Source organism: Mytilus californianus, unplaced genomic scaffold (assembly GCF_021869535.1).
Source record: "Mytilus californianus isolate M0D057914Y unplaced genomic scaffold, xbMytCali1.0.p SCAF_7, whole genome shotgun sequence".
In the NCBI taxonomy this organism is placed as follows: domain Eukaryota; kingdom Metazoa; phylum Mollusca; class Bivalvia; order Mytilida; family Mytilidae; genus Mytilus; species Mytilus californianus.
This window is the reverse complement of record NW_026262723.1, coordinates 41,178,011-41,198,891: the sequence shown is the minus strand read 5'-3', so window position 1 is coordinate 41,198,891 and position 20,881 is coordinate 41,178,011. Positions and strand designations below refer to the sequence as shown.

General features: G+C 32.3%; 1 protein-coding gene across 1 annotated transcript; it reads right to left on the bottom strand.

Moving 5' to 3' along the window:
- Nucleotides 1–4,105: 4,105 nt before the first annotated feature.
- LOC127709477 (receptor of activated protein C kinase 1) lies at nt 4,106–20,881 on the bottom strand. The gene is made up of 7 exons (XM_052215068.1): nt 20,660–20,881; nt 20,018–20,189; nt 18,826–18,973; nt 17,864–17,959; nt 16,895–17,005; nt 7,149–7,289; nt 4,106–4,344 (listed from the first exon to the last, which is right to left on the bottom strand). The coding sequence occupies exons 1-7, from the start codon at nt 20,766–20,768 to the stop codon at nt 4,168–4,170; spliced, it is 954 nt and encodes a 317-aa protein (XP_052071028.1). The 5' UTR covers nt 20,769–20,881; the 3' UTR covers nt 4,106–4,167.

Below are 20,881 nucleotides of genomic sequence, written 5' to 3'. Positions count from 1 at the left end.
GTACCATAACCCCCAAAATCAATCCCCACCTTCCTTTTGTGGTATTGAACCTTATGGTAAAATTTCAATGAGATCCATTCACTTAAACTAAAGTTAGAGTGCGAAAACTAATGTGTATTCGGACGACGACGCCGGACGACGACGACGACGTCATACCAATATACGACCACAAAAATTTTTTTGCGGTCGTATAAAAACTTAATACACGGTTAGAATCAGCATATTAAAGAACCCCAAGAATTCAAGAATAAAACCCCATTGAAATTGGTCAAGAAATAAGCAATTTATACGAAGTATCTTCTTTTGCACAATACTGTGCAATTGAATATTTCTTGCTATTGCACAATACTGTACAATTGACAATTTCTTGCTATTGCGCAATATTGTGCTATTGGATATTTCTTGCTATTGCACAATACTGTGGAATTGAAGATTTCTTGCTATTGCGCAATACTGTGCAATTGAAGATTTCTTGCTATTGTGCAATACTGTGCAATTGAAAATTTGTTGCTATTGCACAATACTTATTATATAAAAATTAACACATCCTGTTTGGTGTGTATCTACTACCATATCATTATTATTTGCTTTTAAATATAACACAGAAATAACCAACTTAAAATGGAAAATTTTAAAAGAAAAAAAAGGAAACCCCCCAAATTTTTTGAACCCCTTATGATTCATCACCCCCAAACTCAATCCCAGCCTTCCCTTTGTGGTATGGTACCTTGCAGTACAATTTCAGAGAGATCCATACACTTGAACACAACTTATTGTCTGGAAACTAGAAAAATGCTTATTTTTGGCCCCTTTTTCCTAAATGTTTTGGGCAATTACCCCCAAAATCAATTCCAGCTTTCCCTTTGTGATATGGAACCTTGTAGTACAATTTCAGAAAGATCCATACACTTACACACAAGTTATTATCATGAAACTAGAAAAATGCTTTTTTTTTGCCCCTAATTCCTAATATTTTGAGGCAATTACCCCCAAAATCAATCCCAGCATTCCCTATGTGATATGGAACCTTGTGGTACAATGTCAGAGAGATCCATACACTAACACACAAGTTATGTCTGGAAGTTACAAAAATGCTGATTTTTGGCCCCTTTTTGGTACTGTTGGTACCATAACCCCAAAATCAATCCCAACCTTCCTTTTGAGGTATTGAACCTTATGGTAAAATTTCATAGAGATCAATTCACTTAAACTAAAGTTAAGAGTGCGAAAACCAATGCGTCTTCGGACGACGACACCGACACCATACCAATATACGACCGCAAATATTTTTTGCGGTCGTATACAAACAGCATTTAAACTCTATGTTGTTTATAAGCCATGGCAGCTTGGTTGACAGCAGAATTTGAAAAAAAAACACACACTTTATACAGATACCAAAAGGATTGTTCACCCCAAGTTTGGTTCAGTAGTTTCAGGGGAGGAGACCTTTGAAAAAAGTTTAAGAAGACAGAGGCCAAGTGATAGCATTAGCTCATTTTGCATTTAGACCAGGTGAGCTTAAACAATCTTTACAAAATTTATCCAATCATTCATATCTTGTATTGCTGATCATTTTTGCTGTTTAAAGGTTTTTGGTCTTTCTATATTAGTTTTCAGAAGTTGTCATTTTCGGCTTACAAGTTCAAAGATCTTTTTGGTATCTTTTGCCTCTCTTTTTAAGTGCAATAACTTCTACAAGTAGTTGATAAATGGTTCCAATCATTTTATGTTTTTTAAGATTTTGCTTTGATTTGACAGTGTTGTTTCAGTCTGTCATAGTTTTAAAGATGATAGGTAAAAATAAAATCCTTATTTCATAAGAGCAATACAATATACCAGGTCAATTTATGTATTCAGTCATATTGGCATTTGGTAGATCTTGTATTGTTACAGATTTTTTTGATTTTTTCATGGTATGTCCATTTATAATTTTCAAGATAAATACAAAATAGTACTTTAAGGGCATTAACTCTTATAAGGAGTTGATAAATGGGTTCATTAAAATTCACATTTTCCTTTGTCTTTTTTTGTAGTTATTCTATTATGATTTTCCAAGTTTAAAAAGGTAAATCAAAATTGATTGTCATCAGTATCAACATATTAAACTTTCAAAAGCATTGGTTGAACGATTCATAAGTTGCACATAAACAGTTGGTAGCAAGCTACCTATCCACCATACTTCACTAATTTAATAACAGAATTTTTCCTTCAGAAAACCCGTTTAAAATATAAAAATTCGTAAGGGTTCCGCGGAACCCAGTGTCTCGCCTACTTTTGCTGTTAATCACAGGCTAAAAAAAAATGAGGAAAAAAATTAATAAAAATATTCCTCTCTATACTATCTTTAGATTGTAAGTAGCTTCTGTCCAAGTTTGGTAAAAATCCAGGATAGTTTATGAATCTAATAAATGTTATAAAAACTTAAACTGCAGACTGTATGTAATGTTAACTGGAAGAAAAACTAAGTCCATTTATAAGTAAAATACGGAAAAATGGAACAAAATTTTAACAAAATTTCCTTCTAGATACTAGCTTTTAATCATGAACAAGCTTCTGTCCAAGTTTGGTACAAATCCAGGATAGTTTAAGAAAGTTGTTAAAATTTTAAAAACTTTAACCACAGAGTGAATGTAATGTTAACTGGCAGAAAAACTAAGTCCATTTATAAGTAAAAGTCGTAAAAAATGGATTTTTTTTTTTTCAAATTTCCTTCTGGATACTATCTTATGATCATAAACAAGCTTCTGTCCAAGTTTGGTAGAAATCCAGGATAGTTTAAGAAAGTTATTAAAATTTCAAAAACTTTAACCACAGAGTGAATGTAATGTTTCCTGGCAGAAAAACTAAGTCCATTTATAAGTAAAATACGGAAAAAATGGAATTTTTTTTTTACAAAATTTACATTTGAATATTATCTTATGATCATAAACAAGCTTCTGTCCAAGTTTGGTAGACATCCAGGATAGTTTAAGAAAGTTATTAAAATTTCAAAAACTTTAACCACAGAGTGAATATTTGTGGACGCCGCCGACGACGACGACGACGACGACGACGCCGACGGAATGTAGGATCGCTATGTCTCGCTTTTTCGACAAAGTCGAAGGCTCGACAATAAACAGGTGTGCGCCATGAGCGCATGATACGCCCTTCGCATTTTTTACGAATAAAGTTCAATAACTTCTCAATGTCATAAATAATAAAGGTAGGTTATCTTAATGGATATAACCCAGTCACCCAATTTTAATGAAAACTGCTCAAAGCACTTTAAAGGTATTGTCCGAAAACTAGAAAATCACACCTTTTTTATGAATAAAATCCACACCTTTTTTATGAATAAAATCCCATAACTCAAGAAGTGTAAAATCTAAAATTTATAAAAATTGAAAGGGGGCTTAAATCAATAGATATAAACAATTCTCAAAATTTTCATGAGAACTGCCGAAAGCATTTTTGAGTTATTGTTTGAAACCTGGAAAATCCCCCATTTTTTTAATGAATAAAACTCTAAACTCGGAAACATAAAATCTAAAATTTATAAAAATCAAAAGGGAGCTCATGTCAATAGATATAAACAATTGACTAAAGTTTCTTGCAAATTGGTGAAAGCATTTTTGAGTTATTGTCCGAAAACTGGAAAATCCCCCCTTTTTTAATGAATAAAACCCCATAACTCAGAAAAGTAAAATCTAAATTTTATAAAAAACGAAAGGGAGCTCACATCAAGAGATATGAACAATTCACCAAAGTTTTATGCAAATTAGTTGAAGCGTTTTTGAGTAAATGTCCGACATGTTGACGACGGACAGCAGTATACCATAATACGTCCTGTAAACAGGCATATAATGTTTGTTGATATATACTAATATAATGTCTAAACAACAATTAAGACACCTTCAGGATCTATTATGTGAAGTTTTCTTTGTATGAGTTCAGTAGTGGGGGGGATATTCTATAAAGATTATGACTGATGGACACTAAGTAATGGCTTAAGCTCATCATTTAGGCCTTTAAGACTTATGATCTAATAAAACGCCTTCTTGGCCTAGTTTTGTGTCCATGAAGACCAAAACTATTCTTGGTAAACGCAGAAAGGTTGAACAAGATATTTTCTTCAGGAAGTTTTTTTTATTTCACAGCACTATCTCCATGGATCAATGTCACTTAATTTTATCTTGCTGCCATAGACACCTGCCAGACCCGAATCAGGTTGTCTGTGTATCCAGCAAATAGCGTTTGTCCGTCTGATGACCATGCTAGAGATATACACTGTGGAGCTTGTGCTTTGGAGCTTGCTGAAATGACTTCTTGTCTGAGCTCATCAACGACGATCTTTCCTTCAAGATCCTGTAAAAAAAAGTATATATTCATTAAGTGAACAAGAAAATATCTTCTTTATAGTAAAGTTTTGTAAACTTATTTCAGGCATTTCTCATATCCTTGAGGATTGCATAAAACTCTTATTTGTTGAGGCCAACGTTCATATTTTCTTTTAAAAAATAAATGGTTGTCAATTTTTTTAATTTGTGGTTAAAAAACTTTACATTCACACATAAATGGAAAATATGCATTATAGTGAGACACATATACATTTTGTGACTTATTTCCTGTTCCTGTTATAGTCTTTGAATTTGCTAAAATAACCACTCTTGTGTTCTTCTATTGCTAAATGTATTGTGATTTACTTCTGTAAAAGAATTAAGACTTAAACTGGTCCTAGGGACAGCCAAATTGCAGTGAGGTGTCAGCTTTTACTCTATGGAGGAGGCCTCACTGTGGCTTTTGAGATTAAGATCGGTATAAACCTAGTTTTTTTTTACTTTGATTTGTTTCACATTTTTTCATGCCAACCCTTTTAATACAGCTTACTATATGATATGGAATTTGTTCATCACTGAAGACAGTACTGTGCCCTTAAGTTGTTTACAGCATTTGTCCATCATTCGCTGGTAGATAGTTGTCGCATTGGAAATCATAACACATCTCCTCATTGATATATATATATATATATATACTGTAAATTCAGAAATTATTGCGTGCATTTATTATTGCGATTTTGTCATTTTAGACTTAAATGCGATTTTAATTTTTACGAGTTTGAGAAAAATCCTGTTTAGTTCATATAAAATATTTCAAAATGCGAGTTTAAATTATTGCGTTTACAACTCTGTCGCATTTGTCGCAATAATAAAAACCTCGCAATAATTTCTGAATTTACAGTATATAGTTCAAGTTCATACAAGATATTAAAGAATCATACACCCTCATATTTGCAGGATTTTTTCATTGCTGTCAACAATCTGTGAAAATATATAATCATTGGGTGCTCCAATGTATCAAATCAACGTATTCTCACTTAATTAAAATCTCAATGGCATATCTAATTAAGTCAGCATTTAACTACAGTCAAACCTCGTTGTGTCAAAGTCGAAGGGACTGGGCCAAAGTATTCGACTCATCCGAGGTCGAGTGTGTCGTCAAAAATTGTAATGCAAGAAATACGGTATGAGATTTGCGTAAACTAGATACTTTGAACAGTGTGCCTTTTTTCGATATGACACTTTATAATTGTGTATGCAATCGCCATTGTTGGTCCTTCATAATAATCAAGCACACAAGAACATATACAAATCATGCACAAATAAAATCAATAGTCTATACAAATATTTATAAAGGTCAGTCACTATAAATTATGAAATCATTCGTGGAACGAAAAAGTTTTGAACGGTCTCTGATGAGGGTGTCTGCTGTACATTAAATGATCATGAATTTATCATAATTGTCTTAATCCTTTATTTATTGTAATTAATGAGTTTTAATTCTAATGATTGATTTAATCTCGGCTAGTGTCATTTAAATTCGTTTCGTTTTTATATCATGTGAAATATGTTCAACACACTAAAGTTCCGCTTGAACAATCAACAAAGGTGTTAATTACCGTCAACCATAAACATGTCAATTTAACTGTTATACAAACAAGTATGTTTACTCAGCTTTCATCTCTTTTGAAAATGATTAGGTTACATAAGAAATACATTCGATCCGAGTTTTTATCATTAGGTCTGCATCTTTCGAAAATTCTTACTTTCGAACTTCGAGACATCAAGTGAATTTACATTAATTTTATATCGACGGGACTATGAAATTTACTCGACATAACCGAGTATTCGAATCAACCGAGTTTGACTCATCAGAGGTAATTATGCATTGATCAAACAGGAATTTTACCGGGACCGATAAATTACTTTGACTTATCCGAGTTTTCGACACAACCGAGTTCGATACAACGAGGTTCAACTGTATTATATCAATAAATAAAAAAAAAAAAATCTTTTAAACTTTTTAAAAATATTAATCAATCATGGTTTTAAAATACAGTTGTATTCTTTAAATCTTTTATTTCAATCAAAGTCTCAAGGCAAGATCGTTTTTGTTGGTGTAAATCATGCAGGGGTTTTAAAGTCTAGGGGAGAGAAACGTGCGCACATGTTTCGCAATCACAGTCATAAAGACGCTTGCTAGCTAAGCAAGGGAAATCCGTGATTTCAAGCATCCATCTGATCTAGACGCAAAAAACTAATAACCGGAATGCAAACGGTAAAAGATTTAATATCCGGATCTCAAATTGTTGATTTTCTGCTTGAAATGTTATCACTTTTTTGTGCCAATACATTTGAATTACTGAAGTTACATTGTTTATGTCACAAATAGACATGTGTCAAACTTAAATTAATATATTTCAAAACAAAATTAATATATTCCATCAAATTTTTTGTATATCTAGATGAACATGACATTGAATTATCAACACAATCACAAGCTAGTTTGACAAACTAATTAATTTCAAAGGAAATAACAGAGTTCATAATTTCAAATTGAACTACATGTATAAACATGCGATAAAAGGAATAAGAAAATTATGAAAACATTTTTCAAATAATATAAAAATAAGGGAAAGTTCATTAAACTTGTGGGAAAGTGAATTTTTGATACTAACTTTCCCGTGGAAAGTTGCAAATGTATGAAAATCCTAGAACACTGAGGTTTTCATGCATATTGTTGCTGTCTTCTTGATAAATACTCCCATCTCCTTTACTCACATATCTTAAAATGTGTCAAGACTATGAATTATTGAAATAACAAATACATACCCATATTTTGATACTTGGACCGGTAGCAGCACAGAGCCAATATCTGTTCGGACTAAAGGTCAATGCATTGATAACATCACCTCCGTCTAATGTGTACAAATGTTTTCCTTCATTCAGATCCCACAACATGGCTTGTCCGTCCTACAAAACAATTTGTTAAAATAAGATTACTCTAGAACATATCATGGAACCAATCAATTAAATATCAGAAACATGTAAACTTTTATCTATAAACATAATAAAATGCTTCGCTGGGGCGCAGCTTGATACGACCGCAGAGGTCGAACCCTGAACAGTTGGGGCAAGTATGGACACAAAATTCAAGCTTGATACAGCTATGACTTTGGATTGTCATTAAATATTTGACACAGCATAGGTTTCTGACACAGGATGAATGTGGTGTAAGAACTGGAAAAAATTTAATTTACCTATTATGGTGGAATATCCATAAACTAAATTGTTTTTTAATTTCAATATATCAAAGAATATGTAGAATTCAATGTTTGATGTAATGTAATAAAGTTGAAATTTGGACCGTTTTTGTTCAATGTGGACCAATTTGGTAACATGTATAAATAATCAAAAATCTAAATACATGGGAGCCCATTTAAATACATCATAAAGGTATTAAAATAGAAAGTGACATCATAGTCATGGCTAAAAATAAACAAAAATACTTAATCAGCAACATTTAAAGTAATATCTAAAAATAAAATTCCTTTGTAACCATAAAAGCCCATTTAAATACATCATAAAGATATTAGAATAGATAAAATGCTTCGCTGGGGCGCAGCTTGATACGACCGCAGAGGTCGAACCCTGAACAGTTGGGGCAAGTATGGACACAACATTCAAGCTTGATACAGCTCTGAATTTGGATTGTTATTAAATATTTGACACAGCATAGGTTTCTGACACAGAAAGAATGTGGTCTAAGAACTTGAATTTTTTTAATTTACCTATTATGGTCCAATGTCCAAAATCAAAATACATGGTTAGATTCAGCATATCAAAGAACCCCATATATTCAATTTTTGTTAAAATCAAACAAAGTTTAATTTTGGACCCCAACTTGGACAAACTTGAAAACTGGGCCCATAATCAAAAATCTAAACACATGTTTAGATTCAGCATATCAAAGAACCCCAAGAATTCAATTTTTGCTAAAATCAAACTTAAGTTTAATTTTGGACCCTTTGGACCTTAATGTAGACCAATTTAAAAAACGGGACTTAAAATTAAAAATCTAAATACACGGTTAGATTTGGAATATCAAAGAACCCCAATAATTCAATTTTTGATGAAATCAAACAAAGTTTAATTTTGGACCCTTTTGACCTCAATTTGAACCAATTTGATAGCGGGGCCCACAAATAAAAATTCTAAATTCATGGTTAGATTCAGCATATCAAAGAACCCCATATATTCAATTTTTGTTGAAATCAAAAAAAGTTTAATTTTGGACCCCAACTTGGACCAACTTGAAAACTGGGCCCATAATCAAAAATCTAAACACATGTTTAGATTCAGCATATCAAAGAACCCCAAGAATTCAATTTTTGTTAAAATCAAACTAAGTTTAATTTTGGACCCTTTGGACCTCAATGAAGACCAATTTAAAAAACGGGACCCAAATTAAAAATCTAAAAACACGGTTAGATTTGGCATATCAAAGAACCCCAATAATTCAATTTTCGATGAAATCAAACAAAGTTTAATTTTGGACCCTTTTGACCTCAATATGAACCAATTTGATAGCAGGGCCCACAAATAAAAAATCTAAATACATGGTTAGATTCAGCATATCAAAGAACCTCATATATTCAATTTTTGTTGAAATCAAACAAAGTTTAATTTTGGACCCCAATTTGGACCAACTTGAAAACTGGGCCCATAATCAAAAATCTAAATACATGTTTAGATTCAGCATATCAAAGAACCCCATTTATTCAATTTTTGTTGAAATCAAACAAAGTTTAAATACTGGACCCTATCTTGGACCAACTTGAAAACTGGGCCCATAATCAAAAATCTAAACACATGTTTAGATTCAGCAAATCAAAGAACCCCAAGAATTCAATTTTTGTTAAAATCAAACTAAGTTTAATTTTGGACCCTTTGGACCTCAATGTAGACCAATTTAAAAAAACAGGACCCAAAATTAAAAACCTAAATACACGGTTAGATTTGGAATATCAAAGAACCCCAATAATTCAATTTTAGATGAAATCAAACAAAGTTTAATTTTGGACCCTTTTGACCTCAATATGAACCAATTAGATAACGGGGTCCACAAATAAAAAATCTAAATACATGGTTAGATTCAGCATATCAAAGAACCCCATATATTCAATTTTTGTTGAAATCAAACAAAGTTTAATTTTGGACCCCAATTTGGACCAACTTGAAAACTGGGACAAAAAATCAAAAATCTAAATACATGTTTAGATTCAGCATATCAAAGAACCTCATATATTCAATTTTTGCTAAAATCAAACAAAGTTTAATTTTGGACCCTTTGGACATTAATGTAGACCAATTTGAAAACTGGACCCAAAATTTAAAATCTAAATACACTGTTAGATTCGGCATAACAAATAAATAAATGTGATCAAAGATTTTACAAATCTAATGCGCCATACTGTGCAATTAAAGATTACTTCTTGAAATTTTTCAATATTTGAAATTTGAAAAAAAAATAATATTTGAAGAATAATTCTTTTTAATTTCTGAAATCTGAAATGAGAAAAAATTGGCCCCCCACAATTTCTTTTTATCCCCCCCCCCCCCCCTCTTTTTCCCCCAAAAAAATTCTTTCCCTCAAGATATGGTCATAATCTCAATTCAAATTTCCAATGGAGTTGGCAACCATAATTACCCATTTAAATCTACCATAGTGCTAACTTAATCTAATTTATAATAGAATTAATAAAAATATAGTGTCAAATCTTTCATATGGATTTTTTTGTAAAAAAAAAAGATGAAAACATTTGCAGATATTTTTACTGGTCTTCCTTTATAAATATGCATTTCTTTAAACATAATTTAAAAGCAGTGTAAGGGAAGTAACCAAAACGTTGTATTTGGATTACCTCCCTTACACTGTTTTAGATTATCTTTATTGGTCATTAACCATTACTTTATACATAATTTAAAAGCAGTGTAAGGGAGATAATTTCAATGATGTATTTGATTTATCTCCCTTACACTGCTTTAAATTATGTTTTGTACTAAAGTATTTGTCCATTAACCAGGACAACCTTGTTTTTCCCCCTTTTTTGCCCCTAATTCCTAAACGGTTTGAGCCATAACCCCCCAAAGCAAATCCTAACCGTCCCTTTGTGGTATGGAAACTTGTAGTATAATTTCAGAGAGATCCATACACCGTTCCACAGTTATTGTCTGGAAACTAGAAAATGCTCATTTTTGGCCCCTTTTTGGCCCCTAAGTCCTTAACTGTTGGTACCATAACCCCCAAAATCAATCCCAACCTTCCTTTTGTGGTATTTAACCTTATGGTCAAATTTCAAAAAGATCCATTCACTTAAACTAAAGTTAGAGTGCGAAAACCAATATGTATTCGGACGACGACGCCGGAGACGACGACGACGCCAACGTCATACCAATATACGACCACAAAATTTTTTTGCGGTCGTATAAAAATGACATCATAGTCATGGCTAAACATAGCAAAAAACCCTTAATCAGCATCATTTAACAGTAATATCTAATAAAATGCTCCGCAGGGCGCAGCTTGATACAACCGCAGAGGTCGAACCCTGAACAGTTGGGGCAAGTATGGACACAACATTCAAGCTTGATACAGCTCTGAATTTGGATTGTGATTAAATATTTGACACAGCATAGGTTTCTGACACAGAATGAATGTGGTCTAAGAACTTAAAAATTTTAAATTGGACATTCACCTATTATGGTCCAATATCCAAAATCTAAATACATGGTTAGATTCAGCATATCAAAGAACCCCAAGAATTCAATTTTTGATGAAATCAAACAAAGTTTAATTTTTGACCCCGATTTGGACCAACTTGAAAACTGGGCCCATAATCAAAAATCTAAATACATGTTTAGATTCAGCATATCAAAGAACACTAAAAATTCAATTTTTGTTAAAATCAAACTAAGTTTAATTTTGGACCCTTTGGACCTTAATGTAGACCAATTTGAAAACGGAACCAAAAATTAAGAATCTAAATACACGGTTAGATTCGGCATATCAAAAAACCCCAATAATTCAATTTTTGATGAAATCAAACAAAGTTAAATTTTGGACCCTTTGGACCTCAATGTGGACCAATTTAAAAACGGGGCCCAAAATCCAAAAACTTAATACACGGTTAGATTCAGCATATTAAAGAACCCCAAGAATTCAAGAATAAAACCCCATTGAAATTGATCAAGAAATAAGCAATTTATACGAAGTATCTTCTTTTGCACAATACTGTGCAATTGAATATTTCTTGCTATTGCGCAATACTGTACAATTGACAATTTCTTGCTATTGCGCAATATTGTGCTATTGGATATTTCTTGCTATTGCGCAATACTGTGCAATTGAAGATTTCTTGCTATTGCGCAATACTGTGCAATTGAAGATTTCTTGCTATTGTGCAATACTGTGCAATTGAAAATTTCTTGCTATTGCACAATACTTATTAGATAATAATTTACACATCCTGTTTGGTGTGTATCTCCTACCATATCATTATTATTTGCTTTTAAATATTAATCAGAAATAACCAACTTAAAATGGAAAATTTTTAAAGAAAAAAAAAAGGAAAAAAAGAAAAAAAAAGAAAAGAAAAAAATCCCCCCCCAAATTTTTTGAACCCCCTTATGATTCATCACCCCCAAACTCAATCCCAGCCTTCCCTTTGTGGTATGGTACCTTGCAGTACAATTTCAGAGAGATCCATACACTTGAACACAAGTTATTGTCTGGAAACTAGAAAAATGCTTATTTTTGGCCCCTTTTTGGCCCCCAATGCCTAAACGTTTCAGGCAATTACCCCCAAACTCAATTCCAGCTTTCCCTCTGTGATATGGAACCTTGTAGTACAATTTCAGAAATATCCAAACACTTACACACAAGTTATTGTCATGAAACTAGAAAAATGCTTGTTTTTTGCCCCTAATTCCTAAAATTTTGAGGCAATTACCCCCAAAATCAATTACAGCCTTTCCTTTGTGATATAGAACCTTGTGGTACAATGTCAGAGAGATCCATACACTTACACACAAGTTATTGTCTGGAAGTTACAAAAATGCTTATTTTTGGCCCCTTTTTGGCCCTTAATTCCTTAACTGTTGGTACCATAACCCCCAAAATCAATCCCAACCTTCCTTTCATGGTATTGAACCTTATGGTAAAATTTCATGGAGATCCATTTACTTAAACTAAAGTTAGAGTGCGAAAACCAATGTGTCTTCGGACGACGACGACGACGACGCCAACGTCATACCAATATACGACCAAAAAATTTTTAATTTTTGCGGTCGTATAAAAATGGAAATTACATCACAAAGGTATTAAAATAGAAAATGACATCATAGTCATGGCTAAAAATAAACAAAATCCTTAATCAGCATCAGCAACATTTTATAGTAATATCTAAAAATAAAATTCCTTTGTAACCATAAAAGCCTATTTAAATACATCATAACAGATATTAAAATAGAAAATGACATCATAGTCATGGCTAAACATAGCAAAAACCTTAATCAGCATCATTTAACAGTAATATCTAAAAATAAAAATTTCTTTGCAACCATAAAAGTAAAATAGAAAATGACATCATAATCATAGCTAAAAATAAACAAATTTTTTTTTTATTGGCAAATTTTAAAGGGAGTTTATTATACTAAAACAATAAATTTGCAACCATAAACATGATAAAACCCCATTTAAACACATCATAAAAGTATTAAATAATTCAACTACATCATAAGGCTATAAAAATAGATAAAAATGACTTCATAGTCAAGGCTAAAGGTAAACAAAAAACCTTCATCAGCAAAATTTTATATTGGCAAATTTCCAATGAAGTTTATTACACTAAAATTGTTGGCAAATTTCCAATGCATTTATTAACAATAAAGTTATTGGCAAATTTCCAATTTACATAATTTAAAAGCAGTGTAGATGAGATATTTAAATGAGTTTGAATTACCAACCTTACACTGCTTTTAAATAATGTTCTTTACTCAATTATTTGTCTATTAAAATGGAAACCCTTGTTTTTTAACCTTTTTTCCCCTTATTCCTTAAACATTAGAGCCATAACCCCCCCCCCCAAAGCCAATTATTACTTTCCAATGTAACTTAAATTTCCAATATACATAATTTTAAATTTCAATTCCTCATGATATATAACCGTATCATTATTATTTTCTTCCATATATAAATCTGAAACAACCATCTTTAAATGGAAAATTTTAAAGAAAAAAAAGGAAAAAAAAAATCCTACCTCCCACACATTTTTTCAACCCCCTTTTGATTCATCATCCCCCACCTCAATCACAACCTTCAATTTGTGGTATGGTACATTGCAATACAATTTCACAGAGATCCATACACTTGAACACAAGTTTTTGTTGCAAACTAAAAAAATCCTTATTTTTGACCAATATTTGGCCCCTTATTCATAAATGTTTGAGCAATTAACCCCAAAACTCAATTCCTACTTTCTCTTCGTGATAAAAAATAACTAACTTAAAATGTAAATTTTAAACAAATAAAAAAGGAAAAAAAAAATTACCCCTTTTTTGACCCCGCCCCCCTTATGATTCATCACCCCCACCCCCCTTTCCCCCCAAACCAAGCTCAATAACAGCCTTGCCTTTGTGGTTTGGTACCTTGTAATACAATTTTAGAGAGATCCATACACTTGAACACAAGTTATTGTCTAGAAACTAAAAAATGCTTATTTTAAACCCCTTTTTAGGCCCCTTATTACTAAACGTTTTGGGCAATTACCACAACACTCAATTCCAGCTTTCCCTTTGTGAAATGGAACCTTGTAGTAAAATTTCAGAAAGATCCATACACTTACACACAAGTTATTGTCATGAAACTAGAAAAATGCTTGTTTTTTGCCCCCTTTTGGCCCCTTATTCCTAAAATTTTGAGGCAATTAACCCCAAAATCAATCCCAGCATTGACCCTTTGTGATATGGAATCTTGTGGTACAATGTCAAAGAGATCCATATGCTAACACACAAGTTATGTCTGGAAGTTACAAAAATGCTTATTTTCGGCCCCTTTTTGGCCCCTAATTCCTTAACTGTTGGTACCATAACCCCCAAAATCAATCCCAACCTTCCTATTGTGGTATTGAACCTTATGGTAAAATTTCATAGAGATCCATTCACTTAAACTAAAGTTAGAGTGCGAAAACCATTGTGTATTCGGACGACGACGACGACGCCAACGTCATACTAATATACGACCTCAAAATTTTTTTGCGGTCGTATAAAAACAGGTTAAGTCAGAGGCACCAAATGCTTTTGTCAATTTGTTGATATATATTTAAAATGAAGGACATGTTCATATTGAGAACTTATTCAGGTGAAAAATTGATAAAGCCATTTCATAAGTTAATATATGGTGATGAGCCATTATTATAGAAAAATGATTGGATAAGGCAATCCAACTGGAAAATCTATGGTTAAATTTCATGATGGGAGTTTTTAACGACCTTGACTGGCTATACAGCCCTCCCATGGTCAGCATATTAAATTTCATATTTATTTATCTATAGTTATGTGTTTATTTGATTGATTGGTTGTTAGTTGCTAAAGTCCAGTGTATGTTTATTTGAAATGTTGCTGTTTGCTCTTAAAACAAAAATTGACTCCATAATCACATTGATTGGTTTGGCTTAATCAATTATAACCAATCATCAGTTGCAATTTTTCACCGATAGAGCAACATTACATAAGATACACATGATATATTAATAGATTTTTACTATATTTTCAGAGTCATCATATGAACTATTTCAATTTTCATATCCATTTTTATTTTAAGCTATAAGATGCCCTCATATTTGCAGGATTTTTTCATTATTTTTCAATTGAATGTGAAAAAATATAATCATTGGGCATCACATGATAACTTAATACTTTATACCAACATCAGCCTAAAGTTTTGAGTTCGAACTTTATTCTTTCTACTGACAGTGCACCCATTCAACTTTAATTGGCATTTAACAATCTATTAATTCAAATTCAATTGGCATTTAACAATCTATCATGTTTTATTAAAGCTTTTCCTTTATTTGTTTTCTATGTTTGGAATTTTGACCCTTTTTCATGTTAGAAATTTGCCATATAAGACTTGATCGTGTATTGTTTATGATAAGTTGAATGCAATTTCTTACTGAGATTTTTTTAGAACCCTGTTGTAAGTGAGCAATTTAAGACTGAATCACCTACCCTGTAGCAACGTGATGAAACCATTGTAATCAATGATTGTTATATATAAATAAATTGTAATAAAGGACACTTATTTTATTCTTTCATTGAACAGGACCTTTGACATAATCAAGTAAAATATATGCTCTCTGACAAGTCCAACCAGGTAAACTATCACAATTTTCACATCCATTTTTGTCTTAAGCTAACCCAGATACCCTCATATTTGCAGGATTTTTTCATAAGATTTCAAATAATTGTGAAAAAATATAATCATTGGGTATCACAAGATCACTTGATACATGCTAAAGTGTTTTGTATTCTGTACATGCTGTAGGCAAATTTATGCTTTCAACTGTAAGTGTATACCATTTTACAATCGATATTGTTTAAGACGATGTTTCATTTACTTTTATTTTGTAGGTTTTAACCATTTTTAAGTTAGCATGCTAGTTATTCTAATGAATGAAACAATATAAGGGCTGTTCCATAAAAACATACATGGGACCCAGGAAAGGTGCTTTGAAATCACAGGGAGTGAGCTCGAGTGTTAAAATTATTTTGAACAGTGAAAACGTAAAGAAAAATTCTAAATTGCCTCTATAGTTGGTTTCTCCATTTTTAAAGTGCCATCCCTGGGTACCATGTATGTTTAAATGGAACAGCCCTCAGATAAGATAAAGTTTAATGTGCCATATAAGTAAGAATTGATTATGTACTGTGTTTATGATAGGTTTATGTGGTATATACTGCTTATAACCTACACCAGTCCACTTTTGCCTGGCTAAGTAAAAAAACTTTTGTTTTTCAAAACCTACATGATCCAAAATTTTTAAGTTTGTTTGTGCAAATGTACACAGTAATTGAAATTACTGAGAGCTATATGTCAGGTGTGTGTACACTATAGATTTAGTAGCTAACCTGGCTACATCCTGTTTTGATGAGGCCAGTGTTTTTTGAAAATTTTCCAATCTTTCCAAAAAAAATTACATGCTATTTTTCTTGAGCTTGGTGTAGATATCAATAATGCCTCATAGAAATCAATAGTTTCATGTTTATCAATAGCTAATACATGTATTGTAATAATCATTGGCAACACAAACAAAGGTATCTACATCTATCACTATGTCTTCAAAAATATTTATCTATATTTCAAATATTAAATAAAGGATGAAAGTTCCAATTATTATAACATGTAGCAACTTTTTTATCAGTGTTTTTTGGAGGTCATAGAAGTTGACAGCAAAGCCGTGAGATACAATCCCTTGGTGTCAGGTTAGTGTTTTTATTTAGATCTATGTCATACAAACCTTTCCTCCAGATGCACACAGTGAGCCATCAGGAGAAACAGTAACAGTATTCAAGTAACCAGTATGTCCAATGTGGTTGGTTTTCAGTTTACAGTTAGTCAAATTCCAAACCTGTAATACAAAAACACAATTACTGCTATGAATTTTCTGGAATAAAGTTAAATCAAAGTCCCTGAATTATTTAGTTTGCAACAGGTCAAGCACAATTGCATTTATTAAAGACTAAGTAGTTTTGAAAATAAAACTAAGCGAAATGGAAACCAATGCTTTAATGAATAAACAGCTGTGCCATGCGCGCATGATACGCCCGTCGCTTTTTCAAAGAATAAAGTTCAATAACTTCTCAATGTCATATCAGAAATTCATGAAAAACTAAAGGAGGTTATCTTAATCGATATAAACCCATCACCAAAGTCTCATGATAACTGCTCAAAGCACTGTCTGAAAAGTGGAAAACCCCCCTTTTTTATGAATAAAATCACATAAATCATGAAAAATGCTTAAACATTTTTGAGTTATTGTCCAAAAACTGGAAACCCTCCGTTTTTAATGAATAAAACCCATTAACTCGGAAATGTAAAATCTAAAATTTATAAAAATCAAAAGGGAGCTCATGGCCATATATATAAGCAATTCACCAAAGTTTCTTGCAAATTGGTGAAAGCGTTTTTGAGTTATTGTCCGAAAACTGGAAAACCCCCTTTTTGTAATGAATAAAACCCCAGAACTCAGAAACGTTAAATTTAAAATTTATAAAAAACGAAAGAGTGCTCAGGTCAATAGATACAAACAATTCACCAAAGTTTCATGCAAATTGGTTAAAGCGTTTTTGAGTTAATGTTCGACATGTTGACGACAGAAGGACAACGTTATACCATAATACATCCTGTAAACGGCCGTATAAAAATGTGTTTTCAATGTTTGAATTTATTTTAAACAAACGAAAATCAAAATAAATGACATCCTTACCTTAACATGTTTGTCCCATCCACAGGATACAATAATTGGATTGGCTGTATTTGGTGAAAATCTAACACAGGATACCCAATCACTATGGCCTTCATCCTGTAGACAAGACAATTCAAAAGATAATTTCAAATTTCTGCTATCTTAGGTATTAACAAAATAAACTAATGTAATTTGAATTATAAACTTTTATTACATTATTTACTAGCACTGGGTCGATACCACTGCTGGCTGACTTTAGTACCTGAGGTTACCATTAGACCAGAAGTGTTGTGGTTCTACATGAACATGATTTTATATAAACATATTTTAAATTTTCTATTGATAAATTTAGAAATTGTAAGGAAACAAGGGTTCTAGGTCCCTAATGCAAAGTTGACTTGATTTTTTGCTTTTTTTTAAGGTACTTATTCACAGCACAAAGACTAATAAGTAAATGTTAAATTTGTGGGTTTGTAACCTAGGGAATTACTCTCAAGACTGAATATGGTTTCCAAATTTCAAAAAACCCTTTTTAGACCATATAATAATATTCAATGGATACTTCAGGTTATTGGCATCAAGTAAGATAGATCATCTGTTAAAATCCATTTGAAACTAATAGTTATTTACATCAAGTCAAGTTAAAGGCAAGTGTTGGCAGCACAATGACCTAATGTTTAGGAAATTTGCCAAGAGTCAAGAAAACATTCCTGCAGAGTTGTTTGTTTAACCTCATACATTTAGTAGTTTCATGTTGATCAATAGCTAATACATGTATATTTTCATAATCATTGGTAAAAACAGAACACGTGGACTGGAGAGATAATTTTGTTTCAAATTTTGATATTCCCTCACTTCTGCGGTTCTCTCATGTTTTAAATATCCTCTCAAAATTCAAAATTATCATCTATCTATTATATCAGAGGCTTCATAAGAATACTATTAAATCAGATCATCTTTCATTGTAATATTTGAAAAAGTACCTGAATGGTGTATTTACAGACACCAAGGGTGTTCCACAGTTTGATAGATTTATCTCTGGAACCTGAAACAATTTGTCTGTTGTCAGCAGAGAAGGCTACACTGAGGACATCTTTGTCATGGTTGTCAAACAAACGGGTTGTTGTTCCTCTGAAAAAGTATGAAAAGTCAAATTAATATCTTATCACATTTATATCTTACGGAATGATATCAAATTCAGATATATATTAACAATGTGTTTACTCTTTGCATGAAGAAAGTTTTCAATAGATGCAGTAAATTAATTTTATGTATTTCAGGTGTATATTCCATACTACAATTTGACAGGTATTGAGTGTTTGTTCATGATATAATTTCTCATGGTGAAACTTCTTCCGTCTTTGGCATAGTTGTCTCATTGAGGATTATTCAGTCCTTTCATTTTTAGCCCCCCTCCTTTTCAAAGGCATTTTGGATGTGCTCTGATAGTTTGTATGTAACATTGTACATGTAGAATTGTAATGACAAAATGAAATTTAGGCCAAAAAAAAATATATATGTCTGTTTACGGTTACCTGACCGACCCTACTTTTGAGTGCTGACCCTGTCATTTTATTTCCGTCGTAAAGTGAAAAATAAACTGAACTCGTGTCAAAAGCGAAGTTAGTGTTGCAAACAATATAAATCAATTGCCTGATACATCCCAATGTTCACAATCGTGAATGACAGTTGTTTTTAGGAAATTCGCAACTCGTGTGATGAAATAAACACTTTGCCAACCAATTACCAAGGGAAATAATCCAATCATTAAAAATACGGGGAAACTCTGCCCAAGATCAACTCGGACCACGACAAGACGAAACAGCATGACTCAAAATCATGTCACAAAAACTAAAACGAAAAAATAAAATAAAATGGAAATACCGACCTCCCTTCCCTATTTTTTAAAAGTATGTAACCTTAAACAGACATATATTTTTTATTGGCCTTACAAGGAATCAGCTAATTGTACAGAAAAATGATTATCGCTGATTGTGTTTCGTCAAAGACATATTTATTTTGTATTGGTTATCCATTACTTTAAGAGTACAACATTAGTTAACACTAGGAGTCACCTTAATATTGCCATCAGTTGTAAGCTGTCAAGTCAATTTTATGAAACTTTTAAAGAACATTCAAGATTACTATTTAAGCAGACTATTAGAAATGACTTACGCTCCAAGATCCCACAGACGTAGAGTCTTATCCCATGATCCAGACAAGGCAAACTGGCCATCAGATGACATGACTACATCTGATACAAAGTGACCATGACCTCTTAAACATCTGAGTGGTAAACCATAATTTGTTTCATCTCTGGTCAACTTCCACATAATCAAGGTCTTGTCTGAAAATACAAATTGTAGATAAACAAACTTAAATTCGTTATCAACTGACTACACTTTGTCCGAGGCCCCTCACTTTACAGTTAAGAGATTCACAGGTTACCACAAATTGGTCCAATGATTCAGCCCATTAAGTAGATAGTATTTCAAACTTAATTTTTCACAACTAAAATTTACTTATATATATATATATATATCTAGTAGATGCCAGAGTTTTTTAAATCTTTTTTTCCCTAGTGGTCCTTGAAGAAAATCTGCTGGTCCTCACCATTTGGAGCTGTCAAAAGTTCTACCGGCATTCAAAAAAGACAAAAAATGTACATGTAAACATACTAACAGTATGCAACAAACATCGAAAACGTTTCAAATTAAAAATAAGAGTGGGTGCAACGGCTTGAAGATTTATTACAAATGAGAGTATGTGCAAAACCTTCAGGTCATAAATAGAACAAACAGATGCAAGAGATTTTACCCCGAGAGGACGACAACACCATATCAGGATATTGGGGAGTAGTGGCGATCTGTGTCACCCATCCTCCATGCCCTTGGAGGGTCCCTCTAAGCGTCATTTGCTCCGCCATTGTTTTCTTGTTTTTAATGAGATTTCAACTATGATTGGCGCAGATTCGATATAACTTATTTAGTTCGCCATGAACTAAGACGGGCAAACCGGAAAAGGAAGTATGTTCTTAAC

What these genes read in the sequence shown, in the direction of transcription:
- LOC127709477 (XM_052215068.1), bottom strand. Translation starts at nt 20,768, where the DNA reads ATGGCGGAGCAAATGACGCTTAGAGGGACCCTCCAAGGGCATGGAGGA. An exon ending in GGTGTTGTCGTCCTCTCGGG is followed by an intron (nt 20,190 to 20,659) that starts GTAAAATCTCTT and finishes TTGTATTTTCAG; the next exon opens with ACAAGACCTTGATTATGTGG. An exon ending in TCTGTAAATACACCATTCAG is followed by an intron (nt 17,960 to 18,825) that starts GTACTTTTTCAA and finishes TCTTGTCTACAG; the next exon opens with GATGAAGGCCATAGTGATTG.